The sequence below is a fragment of the Thecamonas trahens genome, assembly GCF_000142905.1.
Source record: "Thecamonas trahens ATCC 50062 unplaced genomic scaffold supercont1.1, whole genome shotgun sequence".
In the NCBI taxonomy this organism is placed as follows: Eukaryota; order Apusomonadida; family Apusomonadidae; genus Thecamonas; species Thecamonas trahens.
In genome coordinates this window covers 2,657-21,855 of record NW_013657679.1, presented here as the reverse complement: position 1 = coordinate 21,855, position 19,199 = coordinate 2,657, and the positions used below count along the sequence as shown (strand labels likewise).

Genomic DNA, 19,199 nt, shown 5'->3' with positions numbered 1-19,199 from the left:
AAGTGAGTCGAGCCACGCGGGCGATGCCGCTCCAGCCTCGCAAATAGCGGTTACGAGTGGTAGCAGAGATGAGCGGCGAAGATTGGCGCGGATGCAGCCTGTGGCAATGAGTAGCGGCGAGAAGACGTGCAGAGACCGTTCGCAATGCGATAGCCAGTATATGAGGCCAAAAAAATCGCAATCTTATCTGATGAAGGCTTTGCCGAGCGGTCAAAGGCGACAGACTCAAGTCCTGTTTCGAAAGATTCGCGGGTTCGAATCCCGTAGCCTTCAACGATTTTTTTTGCTTGCCTGGCCACCCTCCATCGCGTTCATCCTCCCAGGGCGCTCTTCACCATCTCTGCAACAACCTGCTCTTGCAGTTTAATTACACATGTGGACGTGTTGTGCGTGTTGGGCGGCGCGATGGTGTGTCGACGGCCGGCGAGGAAGCACTGGCGCCGCCGTTGCCGTCGCCATCGCTGTCGCCGTCGCCGTCGCCGGACTCGTCGTCGGTGCGGCCCTCAACAACGGCAAGGAAGGACTTGAGCGAGGCGGCGCACTCCTCGTCATCGTCGCCGAGCAAGAGACGGAGACGCGGGCCGATAGCGTACAACAGGCTCTCGCCGTCCTTAGACTTGGCCAGGTAGTGCTGGGCGACGAGTGGAGCAATCATGGTTTCGCAGATGGATTTCCAGTCTCTCCTGCCCATGAGGGCAAAGTTCTTCTGCAGCTCGTTCTCGTGCATGGTGTCGCGCGGCGAGAGATGGATGAACATGGCGGCGAGCGCAAGGTAGCCGCCGATCTTGCCACGGAGGACGTAGTCACGCACGATGCCGTGTGTGACTGCAGGCGGGAAACTGTTGACCAGAAAGTACCGCTTATTACTGCGCTCGTCGCAGGTCTGGACCTTGAACCCGAACAAGTGGTTGACCTTGGCGGCGGCCATGTTGAAGACCACGGAGGTGTAGCCCTTGTTGAGCCTGCGGTTCTCGGCAAAGATGCGCTTCTTCATGTTGGTCTTGGTGATCGATGAGTTGGGTAAGTTGAGCATCCATTGGACCGCCTTGGCCACGTCCTCGTTGAGCGTCAGCTCGTCGACGTTCTCCATGGCGGCCGCCTCCCTGGCCGGCGTCATCTGCGAAAACTGCGTCATCATCGTCGACTGGGTAGCCCGCATCTGTGTTTCGCCCGCATCGTCGCTCGACTCGCCTTCGTCCTTGTCACTCTCCACCACCCGCCGCTGGTGCGAGCCCATGCCCACAACCCCGTGCGCTGTGCTTGCCCGCGACGACATCGACCCGACCGGCGCGTCGTCCGACTCGAGCTGAAGCTCGCTGCGCAAGTGCCTGCTTCTCTTTGGTGGTGACTGTGACGGCAAGATGTGTATGAGTATGTGTAAGTATGCAAGAGAGAGAGAGAAAGAGAGAGAGTGTGTGTGAGAGAGTGTGTGTGGATGTACTGAGCATGTGTGTGTTGTGTGCCCTTGTCTGGCTTCGTTTCTACTTACCGCGTCGTCATCACCATCCATGGACGTACTCCGTTCCCGCTTCCTTGACGACTGCACGACCCAACCCAAGAGACTAGTGAGTACATGCACATCTTTCCTCTCCCAAAGCCGCTCCTCTCGTCACCCTCACCATCACAGCTGGGCGTACCATGACCGACCGTATGTCGCGGTCGAAAGTCAGGTCGTGGTTTGCGACTCGTCGGCCGGGCCGGGCTGCATCTCGCACTGCCTGCCGCCAACCGTCAGCCGGCGCGGCAGACTGATTCGGTTGGTTGGGCCGATTCGGTCGAGTCGAGTTTGGAATTAGGCGTGTCACTGTCATCGATTGATTGATTGTAGCAAACGAGGCAACAGATCTCTCGACAAACACAATGGTACGATGGAGGGCTTGAAGGTGGCAATGGCGGGTAGCAGCAAAGGCACAGCCTAGGTGGAGCGAGAGCACGGCAGGCATGGTTGCCCTTGTGGCATGTGCAAGCCTGTTTCCGTCCCGAGGCTAGCTGCTGGCGTGTGCTTGAGGGCGGGGAGGTGGTGGGCGAGCCGGCGGCGATTGGCTATTTTGCGCATCTTTGTCCGGCAGCGGCGGCGCACATCTGGAGTCGTGGGCGGTGGGCACAGGTAGCTGCGACAACGAAAGGCAGCTACCACCCTGCCTGCGTTGCGTGCGCATCGCTTGTGTGTGTGGTGGCCGTGGCCTGTGCTATGGCGCGGTGTGAGAGGCGCCAGACGGGGAGCATTTTCTGTCTGTTTTTGTATGAATCCATCGGCATCGGCGGCGGCAGTCTGGGGGGGGGGGAGGAAAGGATGAAGAGCAGGCGCCTTGCCCTGGGAGAGGCGGCATGACTTACCAGCACACAACGGGGGGCATGGGTATAGGTGCGTGCTAAGCAGGAGAAGAAGGACCGCGCTCCCGATGAGTGCCAGTGGGAGGCCACTGTCAACCTCCGCAAGGCCACCTACAAGATTGCCAACAAGCGCAAGGCACCGAAGGCCATCAAGGCCATCCGTGAGTTTGCCCGCAAGATGACCGGCACCCCGGACATCCGCATTGAGGACTCGCTTAACAAGTTCGTCTGGTCCAAGGGTATCCGTGCCCCGCCTGGCCGCGTCCGCATCCTCCTCACCCGCCAGCGCAACAACGACGACGAGGCCGAGCACAAGCTCTACACCCTCGTTTCCCACCTCGAGGTTGCCTCGTTCAAGGGCCGCAAGCCGCACCGCATTGAGCAGATGTAAAGAAGCCTAAGCAGCGGACGTGGTCGCTTCCTTTCCCGTCCCTCCCTCCCTCTCCGCTCGGTTGAGCTCGTCAGTTCGTCGGCGACCGAAATGTAGCTCTTGCCCTCTCCCCCCTCTCCTCCCTGCCCCCTCCCCTCCTCCGCCACCCCATTCTCGCTCGTTTCCCTCCCTCCACCCCAGCTATGCTATGCTGTAGTTATCCTCTATCTTTCCCTCTCGCATAGCGATAGCGTTCTCTTGCCCGCCATCGGCGTCATCGAAGCCATCAATTGACTGGTGAGTCTGGCCAATTCCTCGACGGCTTCGACCGAGCTGCGGTTGTCGCCGGCAGCTGTTCCACGCCACCCCCTTCTCTTTTACTCTCTCCATGTCGGACACCAAGATCACGCTCCCGTCGACGTCGGGCAAGGATGTCCGGGAGACGTTCATCAAGTTCTTCACCTCCAAGTATGGCCACACCTTTGTGCCGTCGTCTTCGGTATGTCCTCCCGTCCTCCCTCCCCCCGTCCCCCGTCCCCCCCTTCCCCACCTTTGGTCCCCCCCCCCCCCCCCTCCCCCCAACAGGTCGTCCCGCTCAACGACCCGACGCTCCTGTTCACCAACGCCGGCATGAACCAGTTCAAGCCCATTTTTGTGGGCCGTGCTGACCCGCTCTCTGCGATGGCGCAGCTGAAGAGCGCGGCCAACTCGCAAAAGTGCATCCGTGCCGGTGGCAAGCACAACGATCTCGAGGATGTGGGCAAGGATGTGTATCACCACACGTTTTTCGAGATGCTCGGCAACTGGTCGTTTGGCGACTACTTCAAGTCCGAGGCCATCGACATGGCGTGGGAGCTGCTGACGTCTGTGTTCGGAATCGAGGCGGACCGGCTGTACGCGACGTACTTTGGCGGCGACGAGGAGGCCGGGCTGGAACCTGACCTCGAGGCGCGCGACATTTGGCTCCGGTACCTTCCGGAGGACCACGTGCTCCCGGGCAACATGAAGGACAACTTTTGGGAGATGGGCGAGACCGGGCCGTGCGGGCCGTGCTCCGAGCTGCACTACGACCGGATTGGCGGGCGCAACGCGGCGCACCTTGTCAACATGGATGTGCCGGAGGTGCTCGAGATCTGGAACCTTGTGTTCATGCAGTACGAGCGGACGACCGACGGGCTTGTGACGCTGCCGAACCAGCACGTGGACACTGGCGCCGGTCTCGAGCGCATTGTCTCTGTCCTGCAGAACAAGATGTCCAACTACGACACCGATCTGTTCACGCCGATCTTTGACGCGATCCGCGAGGTTACTGGCGCGCGCGAGTACACCGGACTCGTGGGCGACGAGGACGTGGACAAGATCGACATGGCGTACCGTGTTGTGGCGGACCACGTGCGGATGCTAACGTTCTCGATTGCCGACGGCGGACTGCCGTCGAACAACGGGCGCGGGTACGTGGTGCGGCGTGTGCTCCGGCGGGCGATCCGGTATGTTTCGGAGAAGCTCGGCGGCTCGCTCGGCTCGCTCCACGAGCTTGTGGACGTGGTCATTGCCAACTTTGGCGAGGCCTTCCCGGAGATTGCGGCCAAGCGCGACCTGGTGGTGGAGGTCATCACTGCCGAGGAGGTCAAGTTTGGGCGGACGCTCGACCGCGGCGTGCAGCTGTTCAAGAAGTTTGCCGAGGCGTCGACCGACGGCAAGCTCGCGGGCAAGGTTGTCTTCCAGCTGTACGACACGTACGGGTTCCCGACCGACCTCACCGAGCTCATGGCTGAGGAGCGTGGCCTGACCATCGACTGGGAGCGGTACGAGGCCGAGCGGCTGGCGGCTGTGGAGCGGTCGCGGTCGGCCAAGTCGGCGACGGGCATTGTGCTCGAGACGCAGGCTGTCGACGGGTTCACCTCGCGCGGCTCGACCGACGACTCGGCTAAGTTTGACGACGACTGCGACGAGCACGCGACTGAGGTTGTGGGCGTGTACAACTACGACGAGCGGACGTTTGTCGAGGCTGTGGCCGCCGGCACGGCGGCCGGCACCGTTTTTGGCATCATGACCACGACGACCAACTTTTACGCCGAGGGTGGCGGCCAGATCTACGACTCGGGCACGCTCGCGGTGGGCGCGACCGCCGACGACGCCGTCCCGGTGCTCTCGATCTTCAACTGCCAGGCGTACGCCGGCGCGGTCGTCCACTTTGGCCGCCTGGTCGAGGGCGCACCGGCCGACGCGCTCACTGCCGGCGCCGAGGTGTGGCTTCTCCGCGACGCCGCGCGCCGGTCGCCCATCCGCGCGAACCACACGGCGACGCATCTGCTGAACCACGCGCTGCGCGCGGTGCTCGGCGACCACGTCGGCCAGCGCGGCTCGCTCGTCGACGAGGACAAGCTCCGCTTTGACTTTTCGCACAACTCGCGGATCGAGGTGGCACAGGTCACCGCCATCGAGGACCACGTCCGCAAGATCATTGTCGGCAAGCTCCCGGTCTACGCGAAGGTTGTCCCGCTCGAGGACGCGACCAACATCAACGGCCTCCAGCAGGTGTTTGGCGAGACGTACCCGTCTGAAGTCCGCGTTGTCTCGGTCGGCGTCGCCGTCGACGAGCTGCTTGCCAACCCCGATTCTGACCAGTGGCCAGCGTACGCCATCGAGCTCTGCGGCGGCACACACCTCTCCAACTCGGGCGAGGCCGAGGCCTTTGCCGTCCTCTCGGAGGAGTCGGTTGGCGGCGGAACTCGCCGCATGGTGGCTGTCACCGGCGATGCCGCCCGCGAGGCCATCGGCCTTGCCGCCCACTGGCGCAACGAGGTCACCGCCCTCACCGCCCTCCCCGACGAGCAGCTCGTCGGCGCCCTGCCGCCGGTCAAGACCTCGGTGACGACCGCCAAGCTCGCTGTCGGCGACAAGGCCGCCCTCTTGGCCACCATCGACGAGCTTGTCTCCCGTGTTGTCGCCTTCCGCAAGGCCAAGGCCCAGGTTCTCGTCGATGCGGCCATCGAGTCGGCCGCCGCGCTCGCCGCCGACTCGCCCGACCTCGCCGAGGGCGGCGTTGTTGTCCAGGTCCTCGACCTCGGCGACGTCAAGAAGGGCCTCGCTAAGGTTATGAAGGCCTACGCCTCGGCTCTTCCCAAGGCCTCGGTCGTCATCATCAACGCCGGCGCAACCGGCAAGGTTGAGTACATGGCCACCACGCCCAAGGGCGCGGCCGTCACCGCCAAGGCTGTCGTCGCTGCCATCAACGATGCCGCCGGCGGTCGCGGTGGCGGCAAGCCGACGTCGGCCCAGGGCTCGGCCCCGTCGCCTGCCGACGCCCCGGTCGACATCGACGCCGTTGTCGCTGCCGCCAACGCCGCTCTCTCGGCCTAACCTTATCCTCCTCCCTCTCCCACCACACACACCCGTAGCAGCGTGCGATCAAAGCCGAAACCCACTTTTGCCTCATTCTTTTACGCCGCTGCTACAAGTCCTTGGGCTCACCGCGCGGAACTGCGGCGCGGACAATGATGTGGACTTGGATGGCAAAAGCAATGAGCGTGTTGGCAAACTCAAGCCAGTGCGAGTCGGCAACGAGCTGGGAGGCGAGCATGGTTTTGGCTCTCTTGATGAGCTCGGACGCGAGATGGAGAAGCGAGGCTGCTGCTGCCGACGCACCGCCGCCGCTTGTGCGGGATCCCGCGGCTGGCACCTCGCCGCGATTCTCGGGAGTGGTGGCGGTGGCTAAGATCTCGGGCGGCACCACTGATTTGATGGCCTTCATCGTCCGGACCAGCGCTGCGAGCGAGGCGACAAGTGCGTTGCAATCACGGCCGGCGACGACTGCTAGCAACCGGCCGAGTTCAGCGTTAAAGGTGGCGAGCAGCGGCGCAAGCTGCGCGGCCAGTTCGTCAACCAGCGTGTCGTCAGCATCGGTAGTCGCCACCGCTGCGCCGCCGGCCACCACCGCTGCGCCGCCGGCCACCAGCTCGGCCGTCGACAGAGACCGCGTCATTCGGGTCCTCGTCGGCGATGATGGCGGCGAGAGCGTGTAACGGTCTGCGTCTGGCGGCGGCGGTGCCGGAGTAGCCGGCGTAGTCTTGGCTGGCGGTGCGGTTTCGGCCGGCGGTGCAGTCTCGGCTGGCGGCGCAGCCTCGACCGGCGGTGCAGTCTCGGCTGGCGGCGCGGCCTCGACCAGCGGTGCAGTCTCGGCCGGCGGCTCACTGGTGGTGATCGCCGGCGGGGTGGGTGTGACAGGCACAGCCGCGTTGGATGCTGCAATGATGTCAGCCAGGCCATCGCCAAAGCCGTCACCAAAGCCGTCACCAAAGCCGTTGCCGCTGTCATTAGCGGCGGGAGGTGCTGCTGCGGCGGCTGAGCTCGCAGACTCGCCGGCCGTATCCGAGGCGGCCGCGCCCGAGATCTGCGGTGGGAGGCCTGTTGGAAGGCCTACGTACGCGCCTGTAGTGGTGCCCACGGCACTGTCGTCGTCGCACGACGAGGCAATCGACGAGAACGAGGCGGCCGATGCCGGCGAGTGGAGGTCGGTCCGATGGGGGAGGACCGGCGTCGACAGCAGGGTGGTGTCAGCGTCCGAGGCCACAGCGGCGTCGGAGAGGACCTTGAGCCAGTCGTCACGCTCGGCTGGATTCGAAGCCAGAAACCAGTGCGACTCGCCCGTAGATGAGTGGCCGTTGTAGACGAGCGCAAGCCCGCAGCCTGCGTCCTTTTTTGGAGCCGAGATCATTCTCAGCCACGGGCGTGTAATCGGTGAGGAGCAAGACCCCCTCGGGCCTCTTGGCAGTCACCTTTTTGTACCATGTTACCTCGTGCCCGACAACAACCACATATCGCTTTTTCCACCCCTTTTTCTTCGAGTTGGACTTTTGGAGCACGCCGGTTTTTTGCTACTCCGCACCGTGCATGAGCAACCGACATCCGCAGGACACCCCGTCCCCCCCCCCCCCCACACACACGCCGGTCATGTAACAAAACACACGTGTTGTTGGTTTGTTGTGAGTCATGCGCCCTCCATGGCCATCCGGCTCGTCGCCCAGCCGCTCAAGTCTCCCCGTACCGTCATGGTGGGACCACCGGACCACAAGCAAGGTGCTGTATGTATAAGAGGGTACGAGTGTATGTGTGTATATGCGTGTGCGTGTGTGTGTGTGTGTGTGTGTGTGTGTGTGTGTGTGTGTGTGTGTGGGAAAGGGAGGAGGGGAGTGGGAGTGGAGAGGAGTTGCGGGTGCCCGAGTGGAGTGGTACGTGAGAGCAAGGGGGGGAGGGGGGAGGCGAGCGGCCCAACACCGGGTAGTTTCGCAGTGAAAGGACAGACTCGGGGCGTGTGAGCGGCGTGTGTGTTACATAACGATGCGTGCGTACGAGGCCGTGATGGCGCCAGAATCGTTGAGGGTGGCAAAGTCTGCCGAGCCGAGAGAGGCGACGATGGTGGCAACGTCGGCCATGGTGGGACGATCGGCCGGCTCGACGGCCCAGCACGACGAAATGAGGGTGCGGAGGCGCTCCGAGGGGATACGGGAGGTAGCCAGCGATGAGGTGACGCCAGCAGAGATGCGGGTGGCAATCTCGAGCGGGTCGGAGCCCATGAACGGCGACGAGCCGACGAGGAGCTCAAAGAGGATGGAGCCGATGATAAAGACATCCGAGGCGGCGGTAGGCGTCTCGCCGCGCAGCTGCTCGGGCGACATGTAGCCGACGGACGGAATGGTCCGATGGATGCCGAAGATGTCCACCAAGTCAGAAAGTCCAAAGTCGATGATGTGGGTGTCGACGACGTAGCCGGCCGTGGCCACCAGCATGACGTTGGACGGCGACAGCGCACCGTGGGCCTTGCAAGCGTCCGGAAAGTTGGCCAAAGCAGTCGAGAGCCGAGTCATCGACGTCAGCAAGCCGCGCGCAATGACATGAAGCGTCTGCGGGTGGCGCGGGTGTAGGATCGGGGTCTCGTTGGCCAGCAAGTCTGCCAGCGAGCCGGCTGGATAGCGTGGGAAGACCATGGCAACCCGCGGCGGGTCGAGGCAGATGGCGAGCGGGCCGGCGAGGCGCCGTGACGTGTCGGTGCACGCTGCAGCCGTGGCAAGTGCCGTTGCGAGAGTAATCTGCTCACTGTCGGTGAACTGCTGCTTTGCAAGCACCTTGACCACAACCGGGACCGAGCCGTTGGCCTCGTCGGCAAAGACGCACGGGTGCGAAGTGCCAAACGCGGAACACCACGATATGTCGTCCTCACCCTGAGTACGGAGCAGAGCGTCCACGTCGATCCTGCTGAGTCGCCATGGCAGACTCGACGGTGCCAGCCCGACGGACGACTGTGCCGGCAAAATCGGAATGGTCGGTAGTGTTCCCGCGAGCTCGCTTGTCCGCGAAGCCGATCGCTCATCTACCACTTCGTTCTGCGAGGAGAGCGAGAGAGCGCTCGACGATCCACCGGCTTCGCCCGAGTCCGAGTGGCCGGACCGGGTAGGCGCGAGAAGAATGAGGTGGCCCGAGAATGACGACGCAAGCGGCGCGCGTGAGACTGAGGATTCGTTGACCGACGTGCTGTTGCTGAACGGGTCATCCGGTCCCAAGCCGAAGGCAGGCGTGGCGGCGGTGGCGGGCGTGAACGGCGTAGAATGGTCTGAGGACGATGGCGACGGTGATGACGATGACAACGGCGGGGAAGACGGCGCGAAAGACGGCGGCGCATTGCTTGCTGCACTTGTGGCAGACAGGTCAAGCGCCGCTGGCGATGCCGCAGGCTGCTGCAAGAGGCACATTGATGACGAGGCCGGAGCAAGCGAGTACGGCGGCGACGACGACATACGCATATGCGCCGACAATGTCGTTGTTGACGACGTCGAGATCTCGATTGCGGTCTCCACGCTCTCTGCGGACGTTGACGACGATCGCCGGAGACGCGACGTCTGGATCTGGCGAATGCGTGGGCTGCTCCCGGCGACGGCCATCGGCTCCGAGTCGACGCGGGTCAAGGCAGCGCCGAGCAGGAGCGACGGGTGCGTGGCTCCAGAGATAGACGGCTCTGGTGACGGCCGAGTTCGGCGACGGCGGCGGCGGCGGATGGTCCTGCGTCCAGACATGCGCTTCTTCTTACGCGACCGCGTTCGAGGCCGCGAGCACACGCGACGCTGCCTCGCCTTGGCCTTGCGCTTCGACTTGGTCCGCGACTTGGACGTTGCTCGTGACCGCGACTTTGACGCCGCTTGCGACTTGGCCTTGGGTCTGAACTTGGCCTTGGACCCAGAGTTTTTTCTGGACTTGGGCTTTGCCCGGGACTTGGATTTTCGGCCGCTGGGCTCTGCAGAGACTTTGCGGCGAGGCCGGGTAGAGCTCGTCGGAAGAGAGATCTTGGTCTCACTGCGGCCGCGGAGGAGGACGTGCGGTTTGGCCAGAGTGTGTGGCGATGACGGGGCGACAATCAGAGAGCGCGAGGCTGAGGACGGGCGCTCTGAAGACGACCCATCGTGACGTGCGTCACAATCTCGTGCGTTGGCACCGGCTGCCCTGAGTGTAAGGGCAATGGCTGGCATAGTGCCGCCGTAAACAGAAGCTGAGTTGTTTGGCGAGTCCAGTGAGCCTGAGCCGTCAAAGTTGCCTGCTGAGAAGCGACCAAGGGAGTGGTCGAGAGCGAGAATAGACCGATCAAGGGCAGCCTTGGCTGAGCCAAGCATATCGGAGCGCCGGCTGGGAGAGGGCGAGGCAAGGCGCGAGGGCGAGCGCGCGCGGGCGTCGAGATCAACCTTGACGGCTGAGCCGACGGCCGACGGCAGGAGCGTGGCGCCGATGTTGAGTGGGACGGTGCAGACATCCATGGGGAGCTCGGGTGAGATAGTGTTGTCGACAAACAGGCCATGTGCACGCTCAAGGGCGAGGGCACCTGAGCCGCACGCTTCAACATGGCCCGCGGCGGCGGCAAGGTTTGGGCAGAGGTCACCAAAAAGAGCCCGCCATAGCAGAGCAAGCACGTCGATGACGGGCCCGGTGGCAAGGGGAAGGCCCCAGGCATCGACCCGGTGTGCGAGCCGACCAAACGAGGCCAGAAGCACAACGGGGATGGATCGCGGGAGCCCAGCAACGAGGCGCCGGGCTAGGTCGACGAGGACATCCACCGAACGGACAGTGAGCGTGATGCAGCCTAGTGAGGCTGAGAGGACGTAAACTTGCGGTACCGAAGCGGCAAAGTCGGAGAAAAGTCAACAAACAAGCGGAGGACGCCTGCAGCCTGGGAGGGAGACTTGCGCAAGGCATCGGTCGCGTGTAGGACGGCGGCATGGACAACAATAAAGTTGCCCACGGGCCGAGGCTGTGGCGAGGGACGAATCACAACGCCCGGTGTGTAGAGCGTGGCTAGGCGAGCGCACGCGTCATCAAGCGAGAGCCGATCGGCCGGCGCACCAGTCCACAAGTCCTCGGCAACCGAGCCGAGCGGGGCCAGAGACGGCGGGATGGTGTAAAGTGGCGGCCGCCGGGCCGAGTGGACAACGGAGAGGACCGTGGCAAGTGGGTTCCGACCCAGAAAGAGCTCTGAGCGGGTGGCAAGCTCCCACAGGGTCATGCCGAGCGCGTACGCATCCGATGCGACAGAGAGAGCGGCGGGCCCAATGGTGAGGATCTCAGGCGCCTTCCAGAACACAGCACCAACCTCGCACAGCACGCGGGCCTTGGCAGATGCACCTACGATTGCCGAGTCTGCAGTTCCCACGACCGGACTATCCCCTGTTGCGTCCGATGCCTCATTGGGAACAGACGACATCATGGTGAGCGAGCGGGCTTGCGAGACAGGCGAAAAGTCAAAAGCAATGCTCGACTCAGAGACGTCAAACTCCTTGCGGAGCGACGAGGCAAATATCGAGCTGCCAAACTCTGCCCGGGCCGGCGCACGTGGGCGCGAGACATATGCATCCGAGAGCACGGGCATCGGGCGGATGATTGGGCAGAGGCCAAAGTCGGCAACACGGACTGACCACGACTCAGTGATGAGGGCGTTGCGTGACTTGAAGTTGCCGTGGACAAAGCCCGAGTCGGAGAGGAACTTGAGGCCCAGTGCCATTTGGTGGGCCCACTCACAGACAATGGTGGGATGGAGAATGAGCGACGAGTCGTGCAGAACGTCGTGGACCGAGCCGCGAGCCAGCCGTGGCATGATGAGCGACGGCGGCGAGGCGACAAAGCCAAGGAGCGGAACAATGGTCGGTGAGGTGAGGCTGGCAAGCTTGGTGCACCGCTGTGAGAACTGATCGCTCATGGCGGGCGTAACCAAACCGACACGCAGGTGCTTGCAGACCACAGCCTCACCTCGAAACGATGCCGAGTAGACGGTGCCAAGGGTGCCCTTGTCGAGCGCGGCAGTGATGTTGATCTCAGTTGGGTCGAGCGCAATCGGCGACGCCGGCGAGACGCGGGCAAAGTGGCAAAGCTTGACCGCGATGACGACCAGCAGCGTACAGCAACACAGAGCCGAGACGGCGCTCGAGGCGGCGAGCAGGGCGGTCTTGCCCGACGAGGTCGACGCGGCGCTGGGAGAGCTGGGAGGGTCGACGAGTACGTACAAAGCCCTGAGCGTCGGCGACGTGACTTGCGCTGGACCACCTACTGCAGTTGCATAGAGTGTGTAGGTACCAGCGGCCGAGAGCACAACTGGCTGGCGGTAAGGAGCGAGAGGGGTGGACGCGCCATTGACGGTCGACTCGAGCGAGAAGCGGATCGACGAGTCAGGAGCATAGCACTCGAGCGAGACCGAGATCGGACCGATGTACGAGCCCGGGCTGGGCGTCGCAATGGGCGTAACCGTAACGCCGTCGACAAACGCGACGCGGAGACCTTCGAGGCGGGGAAGGGCCGAGTCAATGATGACGGTTGCGTTGGGTGCCGACGCAGCGAGCATGAGATGCGTCACCATCGTCCGCCACGCTGTCAGCAGTGGCCTGTACGGGAATGAAGCGATCGACGACCTGCTGTGGAGCGACGGCGAGTTCGCGATCAGCAAGGTTGCAGAAACGGTTGACGGAGTGGTGAGCATGGATGCGAGTGAGGTGTAAGGCGGGACCAAGTGAGGGGCGGCGGCGATGGACGGCCCGATGGTGGACGCCGGTGCAAAGGCGGTAGCGAGCACAGTTTTGGTGAGGTCGACGTTCGCGGAGTGGGACGGTATGCCGACAGCGGCAACAAGGCCCAAAGTGGCATATGTGGACGTCGACGACGGCGGCAATGTTGCCGACGGCGGGCCATCGTAGCGCGGAAAGGCAAAGGTACGGAGGTCGCTCGGGTCGAGGCCAAAGGCCTGGAAGGCGATGGCCCACTCCTCAAAGGTGCAGATGATGCCGAGCGAGCCGGCGGCAAACTCGCTGTTCGAGGTAAGGACATTTCCGGGCGCAGCTCGGGAGAGGTAACCTGGTGCAATGATGTCGTCCACAAACCGTGCAAGGGTTTCGTGGAGGCGGTCATCCGTAAACGACAGGTTGCCGACGGCAAATTCATCATACAACTCTCCTCCATGCATGCGGAGAAAGAGATAGTCCAGGTACTGCGACGGTGCCAGTGAGGCGTAGTCTGTGCCTAAGCAGCCGATGCCTGCCCGAGTCAGGATCCTGCACACCGTCAGCAGCTGGCTCCAAGTCTCAGGCGGAGCGAGGCTGTGGGTGTCAAAGACCGAGGCACGGTAGTGGCAGACTTCGGGGAAAGAGGCGATGGGGACGGCACGTGGAACACCGGACGAGTCGGAGCAGAACCGCACGGCTGGTGGTACCATGTCGGCAGCCAGGTTTTGGGCGCCCCACAACGAGGAGAGGTTGACCAAGAGGGCGTCGTCGAGTAGGCCGCGCATGCCTTGCGAGGGGTGAAGCACAACCAGGTCATGTGGTGAGGGCTGAAGAGCGATGTCGACGTACTCGGACAACACCGAGTTAAACGGCGACGAGGTGACGAGAATGGATGTGGAGAGGTTGTGTGTGGCAGCGTGAGCGTTGTAGCCGGCCACAAGAGAGTCGAGCGCAGTCCCCAAGCCCATGTCGGTCCGCATGGTGTAGAGGGTTAGGGTGTTGGCCTGCGCCCAACAGACCAAGACGGCAAGACAGGCAACAAGAGCGTGCCCACGTAGGCCACGCAAGCTGACCATGGCCGCTAGGATTTGTGCAACGATTGACCGCGGACGGAAGTCCAGAGAGGAATGAGTGTGTGGGTATGTGAGTGTGTGTGTGTGACCGTGTTGGGATGCTTAGGGCGTGGGTAAGTGGTGGCGGAGACGGGGCTTGAGCAACTTACGGAACACAGCCAATTCGGTTGGCGCCTGTGTCACGGCAGCGCTGCTGAAGCCACACCGGAGTGTTTTGTCCAAGAGGGGAGAAATAGTGCGCAGGACGACTAGCGGCGGGAACACACGTCGAGTGGTAGGGTGCAGGACGGGATGTGGGGGTGGGCCACAGGCAGTCACTAGCCTTTGTGGAGTGGGCGTGTGGTGAGAACTATGCGGGGGTTGGTGCGCGTGCGCAGACTGCGGAGCATGGTACGGTGCGGAGTTTTTTGCACATGGGTCAAACAATCGTCACGCTTGTCAACTCGCGCGCGTGCTCGCTGACGCATGCGCAAGATGAACTCGGACAAGCTTGCTGTCGAGATTGGAGCCCTAACGCAACAAGGATGGAGCCCCGGATTAGGCGAGTACGTTTCATATGAGGCGGCGGGCGGCGGTCAAAGCAGCGAGCACATGGCCAGGGCGGCAGCGAGCAAGGGTGAGGGAGGATGAATCGAGGCCATAACACGCGGATCAGCGGCCAGCATGTCTTCGATGGAGAGGTGACCGAAGGCGTGGGCGAGGGTGAGCGCTTCGTTGTTGTTTGCTGACGCATCGATGCGGCGGTCAGCAAGGAGCGCGGCGACGGTGGCGATATGGTCACCGCGAACGGCAAGAGCGAGGGCTTGTGCGGCGAGCTCGGCGAGCTCTAGCTCGGGCTGGAGAAGCAGGAGGCGAACCACGGCGACGTGGCCTGCGGAACAGGCATCAACAAATGCATGGCTCAATGTCAGGCGTGTGGGCTTCGACCGAGATGAGTCGGCGGCGAGGAGGCTGGCGACGATGGCGGCGTGACCGGCGGCAGCGGCGCGCCGGAGAGCGCTGGCAATGTCCAGCGGGGCGAGCGTCATGTTGTCAAGGAGCGAAGTGACAATGGCGTCGTGGCCACCGGAGGCTGCATCGCCAAGCGCAGCGCTCGCGGCGAGGAGACAGCCGTTGACGGCGAGATCGGAAGGCGTAGCGAGGAGGTAGTCGACAACTGCAAGACGATTCGCGGCGGCGGCGGCAACAAAAGCGGCAGCAAAGTCGTGGACATCGAGCTGTGCTGAGATAGGAGCGTCGACAACGAGTGCAAGCGCGTCAAGATTGCCTACGGCAGCAGCAATGGTGAGCGTGGCGGGGAGGTCGTCCATGACGTCGCATGCAGGGTGCGAGAGCATAACGCCCACGATGCCGTTGGCAAACTCGCGAGCAGCCTCGGCAAGGAACGACGTGTCGGCGTCGTCGACGTCAACCTTGTTCGAGTCGAGGAGTGAGGCCGCGGCGCGCGAGGCGTCGTGGAAGATGGCAAGATGAAAGGCGTCGAGGAGGTGGGAAGACGTGATGGCGGGGAAGGCAGCGAGGCGCGCGACAACCTTTGGGCTGTCGACCTTGACAGCATAGCGGAGCGCTCGAGCATCGCGCGCAGCAAGGTCGAGCTCCTCGCCGCGCTCTGTGGCGGCGGAGAGCACCATCTCGACAACGTCGTCATTGCCGACAAGGCAGGCATCGGCGAAAGCCGCAGTGAGATCGATGTGGTGGTTCGTACGGGCGTCGGCGGCGAGGAGTACAGCCAGCGTGGCAGGCGAACGGGCACCTATGGCAGCTCGAGCCGCCACATTCCAATCAGGTGACTCGAGGCGTGATGCAGCAACGGCTAATATACGCGCAACAAGCGTCGGGTGGCCGCGCTTGGCAGCCTTGAGGAGTGGGTCGGAGAGGTTGCTGTTGATAGCCAAGTGCGAAACGAGCGCCGCTGTGGCCGAGTGCCACGGCGAGTCGCGCGAGAGCGATGCAGCAGAAACGCTAGCAGCAATGTACAGGGCGCGAGCAAGCTTGGAACGGGATGAGGACGTTGTCTCGATGCTGGCCTCGAGGGCATGCCACTCGCTGGCGCGGGCGCACTTTGTCGGCCCTCGAAGCGAGCGGGCGAGGCGGCGGGAGTAGGGAGAGCCGAGGAGAGCAGCATGGAGCGCTCGAGCGGTGACAGCCAGTGCCAGGACATCAGGCGGGCGCAACAAGGCGGAGTAGTATGCAATGTGGTGTATTATCTCAGGTGGAAGTGTGTCAAGCGATAGGCCACTCATGAGCTGCGGGGAGCGGTGCAAGTGCGGAGAGAGTAGAGAGAACAACAGGCGGTGTGACAGTTTGACAGGCAGCCGAGCCGGATTGGTACCGGCGCTGGCAGCGCTGTCAACAGCCAAAGCGTACGTAGGTCGCGGGGGAGCGGAGGAAGTCGACACCCGACGTTATAGCAAAGAGCGGAAGGGAGCGTGTGCAATGGGCCATGGTGGCTTTGAATGCTTTGGTGGTGTTCGGGGGTTGGCGGTCGCTGCTGTGGCCGACCAGAGGCGGCGTGGGTTGGCCGGCGAAGGGGGGTTGGGTATGGAGATTGGGCATGATGATGGATGTGGTTGGGTAGAATGGCGACGATGGATGGATGTAGGGTTTGGAACATGAGGGAGGCGGGAACTTACGCGGCGCGGGAGAGGAGGACGGACGGATTGGATTGAGATGGACGTCGATCGAGACGAGGGCTTGAGATTAGAAGAGGAGGTAGACCACTGCACTCGAGCCCGTCACCGTATTGTATATTGTTTGCCCTTGCCCTCTCTTGTTCTTCCTCGCCATGGCCAGTCCACAGGCCTCGTCGTCTGGCTCGGTGATCGGCGGCAGCAGCGGCTGGCGATGAGCAGGCCGTCGGGGACTGTGATGGGCAAGGCCGGAGAAGGGAGGGGAGGGTTGGGTTGGAGGGCGCACTGGTAGGCATTGCCATTGATATAGCTATCCGTATGCATCGCCTCCAATGCTCCGTCGCTCGGTGGTGCCGGCGGTGGTCGGTCAGCGGCGGGCGGCGGTCGGCGGCGAGCAGCCGGCGGTCAGCAGCGATGCTGTTGACGGGATGGTGTCGGCTGATGTAGATATCGGGAAGCAGAGATTGGGTGGATACGTTTCAGGGGTGGTGAGTATGTGTGGTGTGGGTGTGGTGGTTGTGGGTGTGATGGTGGGGAGTGGGGGTCGGATATGGGCCCGGGGAGGGGGGTCAGCAGCATCGAAGGGACACAGGGCCAACAACTTGGGCCTGAGCCGGCGGAACTCGGATTCTGGAATACTGCAGCTGTGGATTGGAAACTGTGCAGGGGGATAGTGTGTGTATGTATTAGGGCAGTAGTGAAATCAGATTGGGCATATCTTGCAATGAGGTTGGTGGGGTTGTGTGCGGGGTCGGGCGGTCGAGGACGTGCTCAACCACCTAGGCAAAACAAGCCGACGCGGAAATGAGCCGAGGAAGATGGGTATCGATGACAGCGATATTTGTACTGGTGATAGTACGCGGTGAGTGATGACCTTGGGTGTGGTCGTGGGTTGTGTAGCTGGTGGTGGGTGGGAGCTAGGTGGTGATGAGGGTCGGCTGTTCGGGCGAGCGGGCGGCGGCTGGCGGCTGGTGGTCGGCGAGGCGGGGGCAGCTGAGGGAGCTGGGTCGGGGATGGTTGACTTGGGAATGCTGTTGGTTGGTGTATAGGCAGTATGGCATGTGATGGTTGAGAGGTGCCGGTGTCGGGGTCGGGGATGAGGATGAGGGTGAGCTGGAGTGAGGAGAGGAGGAGAAGGAGGAGGAAGAGGAAGCCGAGTGCGCGATGGGATGGTGGTGGGCTTGGCCATGGCATGGGGGTGGTGGTTGCAGCTAGGATGATAGTGATGGCGGTGGAGTAGGGGGTGGGGTGATGGTTGGTGGGTGATCGGGCGCAATGAGTATGGTAGGGGGATGAGGGGGGTCGTGACGAGGGTGGCGCGCCGGGCGGAGGGGTAGTGGGTATGGCGATTGGGCTTGCGGATGGATGTGGGCGAGTTGGATGAGGCTGATGGGTGTGTGTGAGGTGTGGTTGATGAGGGTGGAGGGGCTTGGGCGGCAAGTGTGAGGAGGGCGGACGGATTGGATTGAGATGGACGTCGATGGAGACGATGGCTTGAGATTGCGGGGAAAGCAGCCAACTGCACTTTAGCCGGCCACTGCATTACCTATCGATTGCACTGGCCCTCTCTTGTTATTATTTGTCTTGGCCAGCCCGGTGGTCTCGTCGTCTGGCTCGGTGATCGGCAGCAGGGGCGGCTGGCGATGAGCAGGCCGGCGGGGACTGTGATGGGATGTGGCTGTGTATGATGCGGCTGGTGGCTGTGTGAGGGGTGTGGGTGATGAGGGTGGGGCTTGGGCGGCATGGGCGAGGAGGGCCGACGGGATTTGATTGATGGACGTCGATGGAGACAATGGCTTGGGATTGGAGGAGGAGGCAGACCACTGCACTCTAGCCCACCACTGCATTGCCTATCGCTTGCACTGGCCCTCTCTTGTTATTCCTCGTCTTGGCAAGTCCGGAGGTCTCGTCGTCTGGCACGGTGATCGGCGGCAGCAGGGGCGGCTGGCGATGAGCAGGCCGGCGGGGACTGTGATGGGCAAGGCCGGAGGAGGGAGGGGGGAATTGAGTTGGAAAACAGACTGGTAGTCATTGCCATTGCTGTGGCTATCTCTATGCATTGTCTCCAAAGCCCTGTCGATGGCTAGCTTGCTCTTGGTGGTGCCGGCAGTGGTCGGTCGGCGGCGGGCGGCGGTCGGCGGCGAGCAGCCGGCGGTCGGCAGCGATGCTGTTGACGGGCTGGTGTCGGCTGATGTGAATATCGGCGGGCAGGAAGTGGGTGGCTATGTTTGCAGGGGTGGTGAGTATGTGTGGTGTGGGTGTGGTGGTTGTGGGTGGACAGGTTGGGGAGTGGGGGTCGGAGATGGGCCCGGGGAGGAGGGGTCAGCAGCATCGAAGGGACACAGGGCCAACAACTTGGGGCCGAGCCGGCGAAACTCGAATTTCGGAATACTGCAGCTATGGTATGGAGACTGTGCACGGGGGTAGTGTGGTCATGTAGTAGGGTAGTAGTGAAAACAGATTTGGCATATCTTGCAATGAGTGTGGTGGGGGGCGTGTGCGGGGTCGGGCGGTCGAGGACGTGCTCAACCACCTAGGGCAAACAAGTCGACGCGAAAGTGAGCCGAGGTCGATGGGAATCGATGACAGCGATATTGATACTGGAGATAGTGCACGGTAAGTGATGACCTTGGGTGTGGTCGCGGGTTGTGTAGCTGGTGGTGGGAAGGAGCTAGGTGGTAGTGAAGGTGGGCCGATCGGGCGAGCGGGCGGCGGCTGGCGGCTGGTGGTCGGCGAGGCAGGGGCAGCAGAGGGGCTGGTGGTC

At 62.9% G+C, this 19,199-nt stretch overlaps 7 protein-coding genes and 1 non-coding gene across 8 annotated transcripts; 3 read left to right on the top strand and 5 right to left on the bottom strand.

Annotated features, from left to right (window-relative positions):
* Window positions 1-192: 192 nt before the first annotated feature.
* Window positions 193-273, top strand: AMSG_20000. The gene has a single exon. It is a non-coding gene; the product is annotated as a tRNA-Leu (tRNA).
* A 94-nt stretch (window positions 274-367) lies between these two features.
* On the bottom strand, window positions 368-1,662 carry AMSG_00006 (uncharacterized protein; the record flags this gene model as incomplete). Its single annotated transcript, XM_013907428.1, has 3 exons — window positions 1,638-1,662; window positions 1,490-1,540; window positions 368-1,348 (listed from the first exon to the last, which is right to left on the bottom strand). Exons 1-3 carry the CDS (start codon window positions 1,638-1,640, stop codon window positions 368-370), a joined length of 1,035 nt encoding a protein of 344 aa, XP_013762882.1. The 5' UTR covers window positions 1,641-1,662.
* A 178-nt stretch (window positions 1,663-1,840) lies between these two features.
* AMSG_00005 (ribosomal protein rpl31) lies at window positions 1,841-2,743 on the top strand. The gene is made up of 2 exons (XM_013907427.1): window positions 1,841-1,863; window positions 2,366-2,743. The coding sequence occupies exons 1-2, from the start codon at window positions 1,861-1,863 to the stop codon at window positions 2,723-2,725; spliced, it is 363 nt and encodes a 120-aa protein (XP_013762881.1). The 5' UTR covers window positions 1,841-1,860; the 3' UTR covers window positions 2,726-2,743.
* A 322-nt stretch (window positions 2,744-3,065) lies between these two features.
* AMSG_00004 (alanyl-tRNA synthetase) lies at window positions 3,066-6,142 on the top strand. Its single transcript, XM_013907426.1, has 2 exons — window positions 3,066-3,203; window positions 3,290-6,142. The coding sequence occupies exons 1-2, from the start codon at window positions 3,093-3,095 to the stop codon at window positions 6,065-6,067; spliced, it is 2,889 nt and encodes a 962-aa protein (XP_013762880.1). The 5' UTR covers window positions 3,066-3,092; the 3' UTR covers window positions 6,068-6,142.
* On the bottom strand, window positions 6,138-7,635 carry AMSG_00003 (uncharacterized protein). The gene has a single exon (XM_013907425.1). The coding sequence runs from the start codon at window positions 7,419-7,421 to the stop codon at window positions 6,159-6,161; it is 1,263 nt and encodes a 420-aa protein (XP_013762879.1). The 5' UTR covers window positions 7,422-7,635; the 3' UTR covers window positions 6,138-6,158.
* Window positions 7,636-8,034: 399 nt separating this feature from the next.
* Window positions 8,035-9,498, bottom strand: AMSG_11584 (uncharacterized protein; the record flags this gene model as incomplete). Its single annotated transcript, XM_013907728.1, has 2 exons — window positions 8,035-9,235; window positions 9,407-9,498. 2 exons carry the CDS (start codon window positions 9,496-9,498, stop codon window positions 8,035-8,037), a joined length of 1,293 nt encoding a protein of 430 aa, XP_013763182.1.
* A 1,331-nt stretch (window positions 9,499-10,829) lies between these two features.
* Window positions 10,830-13,808, bottom strand: AMSG_11583 (uncharacterized protein; the record flags this gene model as incomplete). The annotated part of the gene is made up of 1 exon (XM_013907727.1): window positions 10,830-13,808. The coding sequence occupies one exon, from the start codon at window positions 13,806-13,808 to the stop codon at window positions 10,830-10,832; it is 2,979 nt and encodes a 992-aa protein (XP_013763181.1).
* Window positions 13,809-14,380: 572 nt separating this feature from the next.
* On the bottom strand, window positions 14,381-15,061 carry AMSG_00001 (uncharacterized protein; the record flags this gene model as incomplete). Its single annotated transcript, XM_013907424.1, has 1 exon — window positions 14,381-15,061. A coding segment is annotated over one exon (681 nt), but the record flags the coding sequence as incomplete, so codon positions are not given.
* Between the last annotated feature and the right edge of the window lie 4,138 nt (window positions 15,062-19,199).

Coding starts and splice junctions, on each gene's coding strand:
- AMSG_00003 (XM_013907425.1), bottom strand. CDS start 7,421: ATGATCTCGGCTCCAAAAAAGGACGCAGGCTGCGGGCTTGCGCTCGTC.
- AMSG_00004 (XM_013907426.1), top strand. CDS start 3,093: ATGTCGGACACCAAGATCACGCTCCCGTCGACGTCGGGCAAGGATGTC. Junction 3,204..3,289: donor CCTTTGTGCCGTCGTCTTCG/GTATGTCCTCCC, acceptor TCCCCCCAACAG/GTCGTCCCGCTCAACGACCC.